Source organism: Rhamphochromis longiceps, linkage group LG11 (genome assembly GCF_057381845.1).
Source record: "Rhamphochromis longiceps isolate RC_006_pf linkage group LG11, R_longiceps_female_GT1.1, whole genome shotgun sequence".
In the NCBI taxonomy this organism is placed as follows: Eukaryota; Metazoa; Chordata; class Actinopteri; order Cichliformes; family Cichlidae; genus Rhamphochromis; species Rhamphochromis longiceps.
Window position 1 is genome coordinate 2605408 of NC_140567.1, and position 16563 is coordinate 2621970.

General features: G+C 46.3%; 3 protein-coding genes across 3 annotated transcripts in view; 2 read left to right on the forward strand and 1 right to left on the reverse strand.

Moving 5' to 3' along the window:
* Positions 1-2131, reverse strand: part of sacm1lb (SAC1 like phosphatidylinositide phosphatase b) — a 29213-nt gene extending 27082 nt beyond the window's left edge. Inside the window, exon 1 of the mRNA XM_085422027.1 lies at positions 2004-2131. The gene's annotated coding sequence lies outside the window, so the exon portion shown is untranslated. The remainder of the gene's footprint in view (positions 1-2003) is intronic.
* A 16-nt stretch (positions 2132-2147) lies between these two features.
* fbl (fibrillarin rRNA 2'-O-methyltransferase) lies at positions 2148-11181 on the forward strand. Its single transcript, XM_085422029.1, has 9 exons — positions 2148-2279; positions 3006-3122; positions 5632-5784; positions 5993-6087; positions 6191-6361; positions 6742-6874; positions 7000-7112; positions 7605-7750; positions 10436-11181. The coding sequence occupies exons 1-9, from the start codon at positions 2270-2272 to the stop codon at positions 10458-10460; spliced, it is 963 nt and encodes a 320-aa protein (XP_085278155.1). The 5' UTR covers positions 2148-2269; the 3' UTR covers positions 10461-11181.
* Positions 11182-12268: 1087 nt separating this feature from the next.
* dyrk1b (dual-specificity tyrosine-(Y)-phosphorylation regulated kinase 1B) overlaps positions 12269-16563 on the forward strand; it is a 58180-nt gene continuing 53885 nt past the window's right edge. Inside the window, exon 1 of the mRNA XM_085422023.1 lies at positions 12269-13226. The gene's annotated coding sequence lies outside the window, so the exon portion shown is untranslated. The remainder of the gene's footprint in view (positions 13227-16563) is intronic.

Genomic DNA, 16563 nt, shown 5'->3' on the forward strand with positions numbered 1-16563 from the left:
TTTGCACTGATCGCACTTCTATGTACACCTAACCGCTAATGATAGCTAATTTCACCTTGTGTTTGTTTTTCATTTACATCAATGCTGCCAGCATCTCTGGATGGTCTCCGCCTCAGCAGCAACACAGATTTACATAAAATTGATAATTGATTAATTGTGTTAATTCATCCGTTTTTGTGTGTGTAAAAACTGTAAACCTATATCCAATGAGTTTGTTCATTTAATATTTTAAACTTGCATTAATGTGACACTGGAACTCACTGTTGTTGAAAATGGGCCTAAAATTTGACTTGTTCAGTTTTATTTATATATTTTTTATAGTTTAATCAAGGTGCTCCACTCTGAGCAGCACTTTGTAAGAGTAACAAGGAGAAACCAGGGTCATGAAAGGGCAGCCTGTGAAAAATCACTGTGTCAACGTATTTTCCATTGTTCACTCTTATATACAGTCTTGGATATACTATGTAATATATATTTTTTATTTGTTTCATTTCTTTTTATTGTTGTATTGTTATTTATTATACATGGGGCGATCGTGGCTCAAGAGTTGGGAGTTCGCCTTGTAATCGGAAGGTTGCCGGTTCGAGCCCCGGCTTGGACAGTCTCAGTCGTTGTGTCCTTGGGCAAGACACTTCACCCGCTGCCTACTGGTGGTGGTCAGAGGGCCCGGTGGCGCCAGTGTCCGGCAGCCTCGCCTCTGTCAGTGCGCCCCAGGGTGGCTGTGGCTACAATGTAGCTGCCATCACCAATGTGTGAATGTGTGTGAATGGATATGTAAAGCGCTTTGGGGTCCTTAGGGACTAGAAAAGCGCTATACAAATACAGGCCATTTACCATATATTCTTCTTTTCTTCTCTTAACAGCGTGCTCTTTTCACTTAGAGCAGGTTTGCATACAGTTTCGGTTGTTCTTAAAGCACAATGACAATAAAGATTCTGATTCAGCCATCGTTCAGATAATGGTGAAGAAAAGAGGAACGAAGATGTTGATGACATGCAGCAGTGGGAGTGAAAAGAGGAGTGGGGGATTCACCTGATGCTCTGAGCCTATATCAGAATAACAAATGACTCAGCAATTATTCACTGTGATTTCCAACATTTCTGCTCAATAGAAATGAATCTGATTTCCTTTCAAAAACAGTTACACTCTGCTCCTCTGAGCAGTAGTGATGTGCTTGGTCTGTGTGTTCTGATCATTTAGCTAACATCAGTACAAAGACTTTCTTGTCAGTTTGAAGTGGTCATTTAATAGTTGTCTCGTCTATGGGGCTTGGAAAAAAACAACTGGACTTCTTTAAGTTCCTTGAAGACGTTTCACCTCTCATCGAGCTTCTTCACTTCTAAAAGCAGAGGGTGCTGAGTCCTGGGTATGTAATCCCATGTGGGAGCCTTAAGAGGACCAACTATATTGATCATCCGCCTTATCACATGTACCGAGGTGTGAAAAAGGGCGTGGGGTCCTTATTAGCAGAGGTTTTGGGTGAAGTTATTGTGAGACCTTATGCGACCCATTGAGATCACCTGACACAAGATGTGAGGGTCAGCGTCTGTTAAGCGTCTGGGAAGGAATCTGAAACGGCTTTGTATGGCAGACAGATGGCGTCAAAGATGGCTGCTCACAGTGGACATCGGTGGTTCTCAAGTCAAGTGGCTTTATTGTCATTGCAACCATGTGCAGTGGTACAGTACACAGTGAAAGGAGCAACGTTCCTCTGAGACCACGCTGCTACAGACAATCAAACAGGATTACAACAAACCAAAGCAAAGAGAGTGCAACGCCAGGCAGAACCGAATAATACAGACATCGCAAAAGTGCAACAACGACAGTGGGTTGTGCAAAAAGTAACTTGGTGTATGCAGGTGTGCATATGTGTGCATATGTGTGCATGAGATTGTGCAGATAAGTGCCTCTTTCAAACCATGTGAGATGTGAACATTAAGCCTGACCGTTATCGTTTAGATGCAGATATCAATCAGCAATCACAGACGGATTCCAGCTTCTACCTTGTGACAGGAAGGTTGTCTCGGCACAACATCCGGCAGCTGACAGCAGCTGTCCTCTGTTTGAAAACAAGGTCTGTGTCCAGTTGGTGGCGCTAATGCGCCGTTTTGCTTGCTAAGCAACAATAGATTAGATAGAAGAAGAAAGTTTGCTCTGGGTCGCACAGTTGCACGTGATCACGCCGTGTCTGTTCACTGAGGATCAACACAGGAGAGAAGCGATTCAACTCCGCGGGCTGCGTCCATTTCAGTAGTTTACGCCAGAAACGATGAGGCCAGGTACAGTAAGACACACGTGCTTACGCTCGCTAACGCGGGCTGATGTCTGATCGTGTATTCGGTGAGTCTGTGCAGTCAGGTACACTGCGTGGACGGCCTACACGGCCACGTTATTGTGAAAACTACCGCAGACTTGGCTGTCTGAGCGCGTGGTTTGTTCACGGTGAGCCGTTGGTGTGTCCGCGCTGGCGGAATAAGTGCTCTGAGTTGAACACGCGCTGTGTCTCCTCGCACGTGTCTGGGACTCCGTGGGGCCCACACAGCGAGCTCCGTTACAACCAGAGTTACGGTTTTATTCCGCGAGGAAAAGCCAAAGTCGGGTCACGCCGGCTGAAACCCGTTCCAGCCGTTTACAGCTGTTTTCTGCTCCACGAGACGTAGCTCGCGCTAACGTTAGCCCGGTCTGTGTGTTTGCGGTTCCGTGAAAGTGTCCAAACATCACGGCCACGCGGAGCACGCCGCGAGCACGCCTGTCGTTCAAAGCCCACACAGGAGGCGGTGAGTCGAGTCTCAGCCCCGTTACTTTTATTAAGCGTGTTTCCGAGTGTGTGTTTGAACAGCCGCGTTGTGTGCGTGTTGTGCTGGGTCCCCCAAGTGGTCGGAGTCGGTGTTTAAATGTGGAGCGACCCGGGTTAACGATCCAAGATGGCGGCACTGGCGTAAGCAGCCGCGCACTGGTTGCTAGATGTGTCTGTTTACACATATAATAACGATTCATGGTTTCAGGTTTCAGTCCTCGCATGGACAGAGGAGGAAGAGGTGGAGGCAGAGGTGGAGGCAGAGGAGGGTTTGGTGACCGCGGAGGACGAGGAGGATTCCGGGGAGGATTCCGGGGAGGAAGAGGTGAGACTGGAAACGTGCCGTTCGTATCATCACATCGTGGATGTGATCCTCAAATGCCAGGATGACGACTTGAAGCAATTAAAAGTATTTTTATTCAGGTATCTGCTAATAATATAATATTATAGGCTGTTAAGTTCAAATAGTGACAGTCTCAGAGTTAAAGCAGCTCACAAAACACTCTGTGCTCCACTTGATCACAAACAGCAGATGAAGTGTTGCTTTGTATTTGTTTCTCCAGTTACCGAGCAATCTTCAACCACCGCGTTTTAACCACGCATTGAGCGCTCCACTCTTTCTTAACCCTTTAAGACCTTTAAGAACCAAGCCCGCCAGGGCTTATCTTTATATTTGCACATGCTGTAATAGTAATAATAATAATGATAATAATGTATTGCATTTATATAGCGCCATTTTTTGGGAGCATTTCAAGTTGTTATATATCAATACAACCGTTATAGCCCACATTTTAATGATACGTAGGCATCGAGTCCATAGTAACTGCATAAATTGCAAAAAAGTGCAATAAACTACAAAAAAAAATCATTTGTTTTTTTACATATACTTCTATTCAGAGAAATTTAAGAGGCTTATCCCTCAAAACTGCAAATACAAAAAAAGTTGTACAAAATAGTTTCCAACCACAGGAAATTTATTTTGATGGTCTTCATAGTTTTATTTTTGAAATACACCAATTTTTATACACTGCAGGAAAAACAAAAACATAATGAAATGCAAATTTGCATAAAAACCAGCATGTGCATCAAAATAAACTATTTCCAGCAGTGCAGTTTGAGGATCCCGGAAACTATTGAGAAAAGCACAGAGTCAAACATGACTTTTAAAAACACCAGTGTAGGCTTATGAGCCCCCGAAGGTAAGAAAAACTACATTTTCTGCAAAAATGACGTCACTTCTGGTTTCGGGCAGGTCATGGCGAACATGCCATAGTTCACGCTGACGTCTATTCCAATGTGGGAAGTGTTACGAACAGCTGATCGGATCGGCAAAGCGTGTTTCTGGAATATTATGTTTTTGTTGCTATAAAGCCACATGTGGAAGGAAACTGACCGAGGATGAGATGTAAGTACAACTCCTCCGGTTTCATGTGCAAAAATGATTGCACAAGCTTACGTGGTTCCAGTTCTACGGGAATTTAAAAATAGTTACGCCAAACAGAGCGTGCCGCTCCGACCGGCTTTGAAAGGTTAACATTACAGCTAAAGTTCTGGTCTCGGCGTCAGAGCAGTTCCACCTTCATTTATAGGTGATAATGCCTGCTAACCCACAGCACTGTGGCTTTATTTCAGTAACTGTGAGGCTGACGTTTGCTTAGTGAAAGACTTAAGCAGCAGTGAAACGTTTCGGAGGGGGTCCTCGACTAAACGAACACGATGGCAAAAGAAGCTCCTGAACTCTCAGCATTCATAACTGTTTGTAACAAACACAAAGTGGATTTCAGATACAAGGCCCACAGAGTTGCAACGCTTGTCCACAGAGGTGTGTGTTGGCTCACTGATGCCCCGCAGTCTTACAGACAGCTGTGCAGCTCACATGGATTCAAACAGTGGAAAAGAAAAACGAGACCATCAGATGGTGATGAAGAGGTCCCACCTTCAGCAAACACTGGAGGTTAAGTCTTACAATGATGTGATTGCAGCCATCCCCCCACTCTCTGTGAATGGCACTCATGACCATTGGTCAGTGATCGAGGAGCTGACCTCCAGCCCGTTGTTCCTTCAGTGGTGCTGGTTTCAGTCATTATGTAAATGTCCTGTTTGTAAGGTTGTAGACCTGCAGTCAGCTGACACTTGATGATGATGATGACGTTTCTCCCACTGAAAACATCCAGAAGAACAGAATCAACCTTCTAGGTTTTACCTACCTGGATGATTAAATCAAGATAAAAGTTGCCACGAAGTATACAAACAGTGAACTGACAGTCAGACCTCAGCTCGTCTGTTCTTATTCTGGGAAGAAAACATCAGTTTCCACGTAAATATGAGCCACATGACTCGTTTCACTGTGGCCACTGGGCACGTTGTTAAAGCCATCATGGCAGTAATGTGTACCAAGCTGGGACCATCTGCTGCTGTTAGCAGCGCAGCCGTGGAAGGACTTGGTTGGTGAGCAGCTGCTTTGCCTTTTCAATGATTCTGTCTTTAATAAACAGTTATTTCTGTGGTAGGTGACTGGTGCTTGTCGTCATTCTGCATGAATTGTTTCAGTGTAAAGCAGGGGTGGGAGCCTTTTTCATATGATGGGCCATTATGTTTTTACATCGCCCTCCGAGGGTCATGCTGTTGTAAACACACACCTGAGGATGGAAAAAACGGAGCGAGACCCAAAAAGTCTAACTACTGGTTTGTTCTTTAAACAAAACAGTTACTTGTGTATTTAATGATCAGCAAAAGGTGTCCAGCCAACGTCCCAGTGAAGGACAGAAATGCATCACTCTGCGACCTGCTGATCCAGGTTCTGGAACTTTCTCTTGTGCGCGGCTGTTTTTCAGGTGGAGGCTTCCAGTCCCCAGACGGTGGAGGATTTCGGGGCCGTGGTGGTGGCAGAGGAACCCCAAGAGGCAGAGGGGGTAGAGGAGGGAGGGGTGGCCGAGGTGGTTTCGGAGGAGGGAAGAAGGTCCTGATCGAGCCTCACAGACATGAAGGTGATTGTTCATATTTTAGAGGACTGAGGCATTTTCTGCACTGAAGGCTGGAGTGTTTTGAGCCTCGGCTACAGTTTGTCACATTTTATTCACCTTTCAGCATTTGCCTTCATTTGGAAGCTTATTCCTGTGTGTGTGTGTGTGTGTGTGTGTGTGTGTGTGTGTGTGTGTGTGTGTGTGTGTGTGTGTCTGTCTCTCTCTCTCTCAGGAGTGTTCATCTGCAGGGGAAAGGAGGATGCCCTGGTGACAAAAAACATGGTGGTAGGAGAGTCTGTGTATGGAGAGAAGAGGATCAGTGTGGAAGTGAGTCCAGTTCAGCTGTTGCTGCTATGCCAAATATGAAAACGTGTGCTCTTCCTACTGTTGTGACCACACTTTGAGTCGATGTTCGCTTCGGTCTTGGTAGGAAGGAGAGACTAAGATTGAATACAGAGCCTGGAATCCGTTCCGCTCCAAGCTGGCTGCGGCCATCTTGGGAGGAGTCGACCAGATCCACATCAAGCCTGGAGCCAAGGTCATGTACCTGGGAGCTGCCTCTGGCACCACAGTGTCCCACGTTTCCGACATCGTTGGACCCGTGAGTACCGCACACTTTCTCTTTGTAGCTGCCGAACGGGCAGACCACTGCTGGCAGTAGTGTTTGACCACAGGGGACGTGACAGGAGGGGCAAAGGGATCAAACGCACAATAATTAAAACTACGATCCTCATTCCTCCATCAAAAACTGGGGAACCGGACGGTGGGAAATCCCTGTGTCATGGGATGTTCCTAAAATGAAAGAGACAAACACGGCTCACTGGAGTTTCTCTCCCAGTGGATTAAAAATGGGGACAGAATTGGGTGGAAATAAAGTCATGAGTGGGCCAATGGGCTGCATCATCAAGATTTCTAGGGTGGTGTAGATTTAACACAGGAAACAAAAGCAGCTTGCATTGACATGAGTGTGTTGTGTGACAGGAAGGGCTGGTCTATGCAGTAGAGTTTTCCCACCGGTCGGGTCGCGACCTTCTCAACGTGGCGAAAAAACGCACCAACATCATTCCAATCATCGAAGACGCTCGGCACCCGCACAAATACAGAATGCTTGTTGGTGAGTAGTGTGATGCAGGTTTGTTTGTAATCCTTGACACGAAGGCGAGGGGCGGCCATCGTCCCATCAGGAACCTGCACGGTGAACACATGCAGAGCATTCACGTGCCGTCTGTCCCTCTGCAGGCATGGTGGATGTGATCTTTGCTGATGTTGCCCAGCCTGACCAGACGAGGATCGTTGCTTTGAACGCTCACAACTTTTTGAAGAACGGCGGCCACTTTGTTATCTCAATCAAGGTACGCTGATAACTGCCGTAACAGGTAACGGCTCCCTGAACGCTAAACTTTGAAGGTTTTAACGTTGTCTTATGCAGAAGTTCTCCAGGCTTTCTAAAGGTCTTTCACGGTTCCTCTTCGGCCAGTGGCTGCTGACCATTTTCACACGTTTTAGCTTAGGCTTTGTTCAATCTCAAAAAACGAATGAAGACATTTTCCGAGTCAGTTATCTCGAGTTACTGACCCACAAACATGAGTAAGTTTCTCACATGGCGTGATTTCTAATAGCAAATGTTGCTAAAGCTAAAGAGAATAAAAGGGCGTCTCCTGCTTCACTACAGAATGACTGTAGACGGCTGCTAAATCAGCTTATGTGTGACTGAATCCTTGATTTGGACTCAAACTAGTTTTAGTCGTGTGCTAGGATACTCGTGTGATGGTGAGGAATGTCTACCTGTTCAGGACTTGTTGTTGTTCGTGAGTCTGATTCCAGCTGTGCTCTTCTTCCTTAAGGCTAACTGTATAGACTCGACAGCAGCTCCAGAGGCAGTGTTTGCCTCAGAAGTGAAGAAGATGAGTGCAGAGAACATGAAACCACAGGAACAGCTCACGCTGGAGCCCTATGAGAGAGACCACGCTGTGGTGGTGGGCATCTACAGGTAAAGCGCCCTTAATGAGGCTCTGCACCCAGATTCACGTCCACTAACATTGGTGATCAGGAGAAACGGTCACAGGAAGCTGCTTAGCAACTCACCAAGTTGGAAACCAGTGTTTCCTTTGCATGTTCACATGAAGGGTCCCTGTATGGGTTACCAGACCTGACACGCTGCCCTGAGGGCACCAGGTAAAGTATGTGAAGGCTCCCTCGCCATTTTCATCCTCCTGCTGAGATGCTATTTCTCTTAGATTTTTTTTTTATTTTTTTTTACTGTGGACAAGGAGTTTGTAAAACACACTGACGTTACAGCAGGGAGGAGTGGCGAGACACCAGCAGCTGCGTCTACAACCCCTCAGATCTCTCAGGAAGCGTAGGTGCTCCTGACCTTTGTTCACGGCGGCGGTGCTGTGGGCAGTCCACCAAATGTTCTCTGTGGGAAATGCTGGAACGTGTCCACACAGTCTGCTCTGCACATCCTAAAACCCATGATGACCTCTTTTGTTTTCTTGCTGTTCAGGGCACCAGGTGAACCTTGTCTGAGATGAGTCCAGCTATGCCCACTGTGACATGATTATTTCTATCCGGTTGTTCAGTGATGACGTGACGAATCCTACTTCCGGGCCTAAAGTAGTCTGCGTTTAATATGGCTTTTGTGTTGTTAACATGTTTAATGTTATGTATTTTCTTCTATTTGATCTCAAAAAGCTCCTAAAACAGTCAGTGATCACTGTTGACCTCCCTCGGCTTTTATTACCGCTAATCATTTATTTAAGCTCAGTTTTTAAAACCTTAGGATGTAGCTACAGCCCAGCCCACGCAGCAGTATATGAATGACTAACCTCGTATTGTGGATGGATTATCTCAGTTGTTCTCCTGGCTGAAGTTTGGTCCTTTTACAGCATCCTGCCATGTGATTACATTTGTTCCTGACCACCGAGAACACTCACGTTAACTTTTATCGAGTGGAAAAAAAGTTAGCTTGTTTATATTATGCTAACATAGCTGTGTCGCTAGCGGTCACGTAGCACATCATTATATACCAGCTAGCCAAACTTCAGTAACCCTACAAACGTCACTGCTGTTTAGTTTTCTGTCTTCATTTATGTTGGAAGTGATAACAGAGCTGTACGTTTTAATTTGTTTCCAAAACCCCGCAGTCAGGACATGCTATATTGTATTTAGATAGAAGCTAGCGAGCTAACTTCCTGCTAACTTCTAACTCCGTTAAATGTCATAAATTCCGTTTTCATGGATGCCTGGATGTTAAACTCAGTTGTTACACCTGGTAGAGCAGAACGCTGATCATTTTATTAAAGATGAAAGACTTTAGACAGTTTTTCAACTCTCAGTAATGCCACAGTGATCGTTTGATATATGGACCTGCAGCGGAGTTTAGGCCCAGACACGGCTAGTGACGTCAGACTGAACAACTCAAAGAGTTAGAGGGGGACGAGTTTGTAGAGCCGTTACAAAGTGTGAGTGGAGGAGAGATGTGGGCCGAGCTTCACTGTTTGTAAAGCTTGGCCCGATCGGTGAGGATGATTTTAATCCACGTGCAGGTGTGGTTAAGGCAGTATGTCTGGGGTCACTGTTAAAGGCAGAGCTGATGTCGATGGGCAGCATTGGCAGGTAGTTTCCGCTGCCCCGCCCAGATGTTGCAGGGCGGGGTGAGGAACCACACTGATGGTGCTCCTGCCTGTAGGGGAACTGGTGTGGATGAGGGGAGGCTGGCTGCCTTTGAATACCAGCCTCTTAAAGGAAAAACAAAAACCCCGGTTGATGACAGCGGGCGGGCGACCAGCCTGTCGGTCGGGCAGCCATGGCTGCAGCTGCTGAACCTCCGGGTCAAAGGTTACATTTTCTGAAAGCTTTCTTTGAAGTGGATCCAACATAGTTGGACTGGAACAGTTGCTGAGTAACCTGTAACTGTTTATCAGAGTAACCATGTAATGTTGCTTTAGTTTTTAAAGAACACGCAGCCTAACATTACCATTGTTATCAGAAAGGCGGAGCTTATTCTGCTCAGTTGAAACTCAGTTAATCAGTTCAGTTTCCTGCCTCTGCATCAGGGCTCAGACTAAGGACTTGCACACGAGGCTTTTTAGCTCCTCAGCCTCTGTGGTTCCTGAGGACAGAGCTCTCAGCTCCTGCGCTGCGGCAGCGCCATCTGGTGGACTCCTTAAAAACAAAACCCAGCTGGCAGCAGCACAGTGGCTTTGAAGAAACAGCCTGCTGTCAGCTCCAGTCTGTAGTTTTATTTAAGGTTCATTGGAGGAGATGGAAGGAAAACCTCTCACTGCTTCCATTAAGAACTTGCTAACTTACCATTGAGTTCAGGTAATGAGCCACATGGATGCATAAATGTATTTACAGATATGTGTCTGTGTTTGGAACCAGATCAAGCTGCAGCCGAACTGCTCAAAGAATCGTTTCTGACCTTTTCTGGCTTTTACTGTAAGTGCAGAGGCTCGCTGAAGGCAACATGAGAACCACATGACTACAGTCACCAGATCATGAACCACTTAAACACCTCAGCCATCTTACTAAGGACCCCCCTCCCCTCCCATATTGATTTTCATTGAATTTGTCAGACACAGACCTGCACCAAAAACACTGCATGTGTCTGTAAACATAGTACCTGCTGTGTGTATCTGTGGTAACCGTGCATTTTCTTTTTTGTTCTCAGACCTCCACCAAAACAGAAGAAATGATGTGTGCGTGTAAGCTGGGCCGGAGGAGGAGAATGGATTTGCAACCTCCTTCTGGCACGTCTGCCGTCTGTCACCCTCCTCTTCGGCTTCAGGCACCGGTCTGCAGCTTCCTCCAAGCACATTGAAGCAGACCTTCAGCTGGGGTTTCTCATCCAGTCCTTTAATCAACCATCCATCTCCTCTGGTGCTTCCAGTTCTCACAGATCAGGTGGAGAACATTATGTGATACCTGGGTCCATCAGTGCAGTACCTTGTTTGCGCTGTGAAAAGGTCCCGTTGTTTATAATGTACATGTATACAGTAGATGAGGTTACAAAGTAACACACACTGTTGCGTGCTGTGAACCTGCCTTGTCCTGGGATTTTGGATCCAGCTGTTTGTGCTGAGGACCCTGATCAGTCTGACTGCAGCGAGGTTGCTTGTGTGCTCTGCTGTTTTGTTTGTTGGCTTCTGTGCTCCTGATTATTTTCTTAATGATTCTTTTAGTCTGTGACTGGCTCCATATTCTGAACTTGCACCCACACTGCTGGTATCTTTAAATGGTTAACAGTGGACCATTTATTCAAAGTGAATATGTTGTTTTTGCTTCTTCGGGTGACAAACAGCGTCCATTATACACACTTCCTGTTTTGTAGCTGTTTGTTTGAACCAGTTTAAGTATTTTTCTGTTTTCCACATAGCTGCCATATTTGTTTTAATAAATGTTTTTGGTTGGTTATAATTGAACTCTTTAGCTAAATGCACCATCACACTGACGAACATTAATCTGACTGCTCTCTTGGTTTCTTTGGTCCAGATTCACAGCACTGAGGTGGTTTTAAAAATGCCATTACTCACTCTGTTAGGTACACATGGTCAACGGTCTAATCATGCGGTCACGTGGCAGTAGCCTGATGCATTTAGACAACTCGCTGAAGTTCAAGCTGAGAAGAAAGGTAACTTTAATGACTTTGAACGTGGAAGGTTGCTGGGCCCTGGATTGTACGGCACAGCTGTCCCACAGGGTTGCAGAAACTGGTCCCCCCACTAAACAATGCAGTGAGCAGCAGTTCTGTGATACCTGCCACAGGTAAGAGACCGGTCATACAAATGCAACAGTCACTCATCTACTTGTTACAACAAAGGCATGCAGAGCAGCAGCTCTACTCAACGTGTCAAAAGCTGGAGCAGGAGCCCACGCAGGCCAGTCCTGCCGCTGAGAACGGGAAACGGACCGCAATCCGCACCGGCTCCAACCGGACGTCAGTCCTGAGTCCTGCTGGCAAACATGGCAGCACGGCTCCATACGTGTGGTGTCAAGAGCCCCTGAGTACCAACGCAGCATCATTTAAACGCCACAGCTTACTGGAGCATTGTTACCGTGTCGTATCCACGCTGTAGCTGTGTGACGATGACTCACCGTGTCACTTCAACCGGTCAGCTGTGCAGCAGGTGTGTCATGCTGTCAGAATCTGAAGCGTTTCCAGCGCCTTCTTGAAGAATTCAGGCAGCTTTGAACCAACAAGTGTCCGTGGGTGCAGCTCCACGCTGACTTTGCGCGTCACTCAAAGACGTGACCGTGGAACGCACAGGTGCTGGGGTACAACACTAACGACCACAGCTCAGGTTTCGCGCTGTAGCCGCTCAGTCCTCCCCCCGACGAACATGAGTGTGTCCACCTGTTCTCAGGTGTGACGCGGAGCTCATGTGTGGACAGGTAGCACGAGCGCTGTGTGCGGCGGGTGTTTGGCCGTTTAGCTCGTTGCTGCCTGTGCCCGTGCTGTCAGTGAAACTCACATTAATCGCTTTGTGTAGTTACAGGAGAAACGAACTACTCGTACCTGCAGAGGAAAGGAAGTGCTCTCTAAAGTGGTGACTCGTGCTAGTTTGTGACAACGCTACCATCATCTTTTCGAAGCGTTACACGGTCTGCATCGGGCAGACCTCTAAAATGATTGCTTTAGCACCATTACAGACTGAACTTTGGGAAGTTTGTATGATAGTATGCGGTGCGGTTTGTTTTGGCAGCCATTTTGTGGGAAATTTCTCTGGAACGCGCTGGGCCGTACTTGCCTAGTGTCGGGAGTGCGCTCTCAATGCAGCCCCTCTCCTTTGACCGATATTAACATCACAGAGGGGCTGGCCAGCATAGAGTTAGCTTTAGCCGTGTCTGCTAAAATACGGTCTTTCTCATAGCGTCTGCAGGTTCGGTCCGTCGGCTGGCCGTTACTATCAAACAGCCTGCACTTTGCGGACTGTCTTCCTTCAAATTCCAATGGCAGTGTTTTAATCAAGACAGCTAGCATGCTAGCTACTAGCTAGCTAGCTAATGTTAGCATCTTGCCTTTAAATTAATTGAGAAGAGGACGAGATCGCCTATTCAGTTGCCCCACGCTGTGGTTGCAAGGGACTTTGTTGTGCACCTGAGAATAAATATCGATCCAGTACATTAAGCTTGCTTAACAGAAAGAAGACTGAGTTCGAGGTGTCCGTGTTTGAAGCGGCGGGCTGCCCACCACCCCTTAGGCACGGCTAGCTGTGCTGCGCCGGCAATCAGTCCCCATCGACAGCTCCGCTCCTCGAGCTCCGAAGAACATAGACTATCATATTGTACTGGAAACGGGAAACCAGTTCCTGGCAAATAAGGCAACTCGACATTATTTTGGATTTCTGCTTTGAACGAAGGACAACTGACCTGGGGGAGGGGGCTCGGTTCGTGTGGACGAAGGGAAATAGGGGTTCCGAACATGGCTGCTAGTCGGAACTTGGTTCGACACACCGCCTGAGGTAAGAACTAGCCGGCCGGCGTTGGTCTTATTTATGGAGGAGTTGCTGGTTATGGTGGAGGCTGACACTGGGTTAGTGGTAACAGTGCTTGGTAGAAGAACGTTACCCTCTTTTCGCCCCTGTTACCGGCCTCGTGTTACCGCTTCTCCGGCGCGGCGCCTCAGATAGCTGATGAGGCAAAGAGGCAGGCTTCGACTGAAACAGGTTGGTCACCATTGCTGGTGCACAGTGGTTGATGTTGAACAGCTTAAGCTGGGGTGATGCGTCTCGGTGGCTGAGACGTGCCTTACGATAACTAGTCGTTACTCTGGCTTTTAATAGTGTGCAGCGTTGCCAACCCCTGCTCCTCCACTTTAGCCTGTGACTGACAAGTAACCATCTGGCGAGTTGACATAGTTGTGCTGGTCATTAAGGGACTACTGGTTAATTCGAACACAAGTGTCATACTGTGATATTGTGACCTGCCTCGCGTTAACGCGCGACATCCAGTAGACTGGGATGGGATGCCGGCGGAGCAAAACGGGAAAAGCGATGGGAGCTGAATGAGTGTGCTATTACACGATTGCATTAGAGACGTGTTGATTGTCCTCTAGCATATGTGCGAATATTCTGCTGTACCGCGAGGACTCGGATGAGTTTAGGTGACATAGCAGCCGATCAGCAACCCCGGGCTGTCCTCAGTGGACCTGCAGCATTTCATCTGCTGTGGCAGCTAACATAGCCGCTAGCTTAGCTACCGCATCAGCCCCAGCCCCAGCCCCTACCCTACCCTACCCTCAAATAGAGGCACACTGGCATCCAGTTGCCTGGAGATAGCTATTCGTAGCCAAGAACAGAACGACAAATGGACGGTGCCGAAGCACATCTGGAACAGTCATAACTTGACACCTTTTTAATCTATTTCCGTGCTCCTTTCCTGTTCTTGGTTAACAGTAGGCAGATATTTATCACTATTTAAATGTCACAGAATGCCCTCACTACATACACACCCAATTTAGCGCTCTGTAGGTTTTTTGGGTGCTGGTGGGTCGGTCATAAAATGGGTGAAAGACAATTTGCTTAATTGTTTCCATTCATTCTTTGTGACATCATGTTGATGTCTCAGTGAAGGTGTGCTTACTCAGTGTGTGAGCTTCCTGTGGAATTGAACCTGGCGTCTGGGCAGCTGCAGCCACAGTGCGCTCCATGGCTCCAAGAGAAAATGTTAGTCTCGTTTCGTTATCCTGTGTGATCAGGAATTAGGCTGAATGTTTGATGGTCTGTGCTTCAGTTGCACATCACAGAAGATGGACCTGTGATTTGCAAACTTCTCTGACCTGTTCTCATTCAAACGTCACGTCATTTTGCATTAACAATGAGATGCAAGGCGGCAAGTAAAAGAAGAATCCAAGCTGACTTTTAGTGAAATAAAGGAAAGCATTCACATTCATTCAGCTCAGTTTCACTGAATATCTTTTCCCTGGGTCATCAGCACTTACCATGTAGTGGCTGTGTGTATGGGATGCACTGTCCTACCCAGAGTAAAGTCAGTATGTTTAAAGATGCTGTGATACTGATATCTTTCAAACTATCATGAACCAATACTTTGTGATCAAACAAATCCTAAGATTAACTACAATACAATAAGAGTCATCTGGATTCCTGGCAGGGCGCTCTGTGGGAGCGCACGAGTCACTTTTATTAGTGTTCTGTCTTACTCCCAAGATAACGCCTCATCTCACTGATAAAATGTCAAGTAAATGTTCTGGTTTACTTTGACCACTGGAGTGGTGTGCAGCCTGTGTCTTTTGGCCACAAATGGTCAATAGACTTGTTCCCAGCTGATAGCACAGCTGTGACAACAAGCTAAGTCTGTTTGTGTGACAGCTCTTGCAAACCAGTTTAAAATTAGTGTCGACTCGTCACAGGTTCATTCCAAAAATTGATGGGGTCTTTTTGAACACACCTCCACATTCAGTGATGACCGAGTCTCTTTACATACGGAGTGCTGGTACTGTTACTCAAGCTGAATTTTTTCCCCACTTTTAGGAGTGGCTGTAGGTCAGGAGGTAGAGCAGGTCATCTGCTGATTGGACGGTCGGTGGTTTGATCCCTGGCTCCCCCTAATCTGCATGCCAAATATCCTTGGGCAAGATAGTAATCCCGCTGCATCCACTGGAGTATGAATGTGTGTGACTGGTAGTTAGAAAGCACTTAAATGCATAGAAAGATGATGCTCGTGTGACTGGGTGAATGTGGCATGTTGTATAGAGCGCTTTGAGTGTTCTGGGAGAGCAGAAAAGCGCTGTACAAGAATCCCAATCAGTCCATGTTGTGCAGTTACGTTGTCTGTTGCTTCCTAGATAGACCTGTTTCCTTTTCTTTACACTGGTCATATATTTGGACCAGGGGAAGGATGGATGTGTATCCTCTGCAGCGTTTCTTTTTGCCCTCTGTTAAGGGTTTTCCTACGATTGCCAAAGGAGGAGCCGTGTTTTTGTAGGTATTAGGTGTATTTTCTTTTCTTTTCTTTAAATATCACCACTAATCCTAGTTAAAGAGTTTGGGTCTGCTCGTTAAAAGTTGATTTCCATTGGATGCGCTTCTTTTCAAAATAACTGAACATCACGGGCCCATAGGAACTTAAGGCTATTTACCTCTAAAACACATGTATAGCTGGCTGCCTTGCATTTAAAAGTCTTGTAGACCGTTCCAAAAGTAACCACAGTATAACTGTTATAGGGTTTTTTATGATAGGTAAATTTAAATAAATGCCCATTAATTTTAAAGATGACCTGAACTCCACATCAAGTCTTATGTGCTGCATCAAACTCCATCAGTTCAAATAATTGAATTATGCTGGTGAGACAAAACCTTTATTTTTTCCACTATAATATTGTGACCAGTGTGGGGCTTTTGTCTTAAAATGTTAAACTTTTCAACTTGCTGTTGAACATGCAAGTATCAGTGGAGCTACTGAACACCACACTAGTATTGAGACATCATGTTGTTCAACAGTTAGCTGACTTCAGTAGGAAAATGATCAGTTTAGGCCATTCTGTGGTAAATTCAGTTGATTTGAGCTGATTTGTAAAGCCTGTCTATATAAAGTCCATAGCTTTTCCCAGAGCTGAGGGTGTATGTCAGAGCACAAACCAATCCATGACGTCTGGAGAATTTGAGATTGTAGAGTGCTGAGCCAGGCACAGATCTGGGCAAAGGTATAGACGTCTGCAGCATTGTAGAGCCTGATAATCAGCACCCATGTTTTCTTATAGATTTCGTAGTATGGTATCAGCACAATAGAGAACTTTGCTCTCAGACTAATGGTGTACTTGTGATCCCAAGGCTATTTTAA

Bases quoted from the DNA above. Each gene is read 5' to 3' on its own strand.
- fbl (XM_085422029.1), top strand. The intron at 6,088-6,190 runs GTGAGTCCAGTT...CGGTCTTGGTAG, and splicing joins AGAAGAGGATCAGTGTGGAA to GAAGGAGAGACTAAGATTGA. The intron at 7,113-7,604 runs GTACGCTGATAA...TTCTTCCTTAAG, and splicing joins ACTTTGTTATCTCAATCAAG to GCTAACTGTATAGACTCGAC.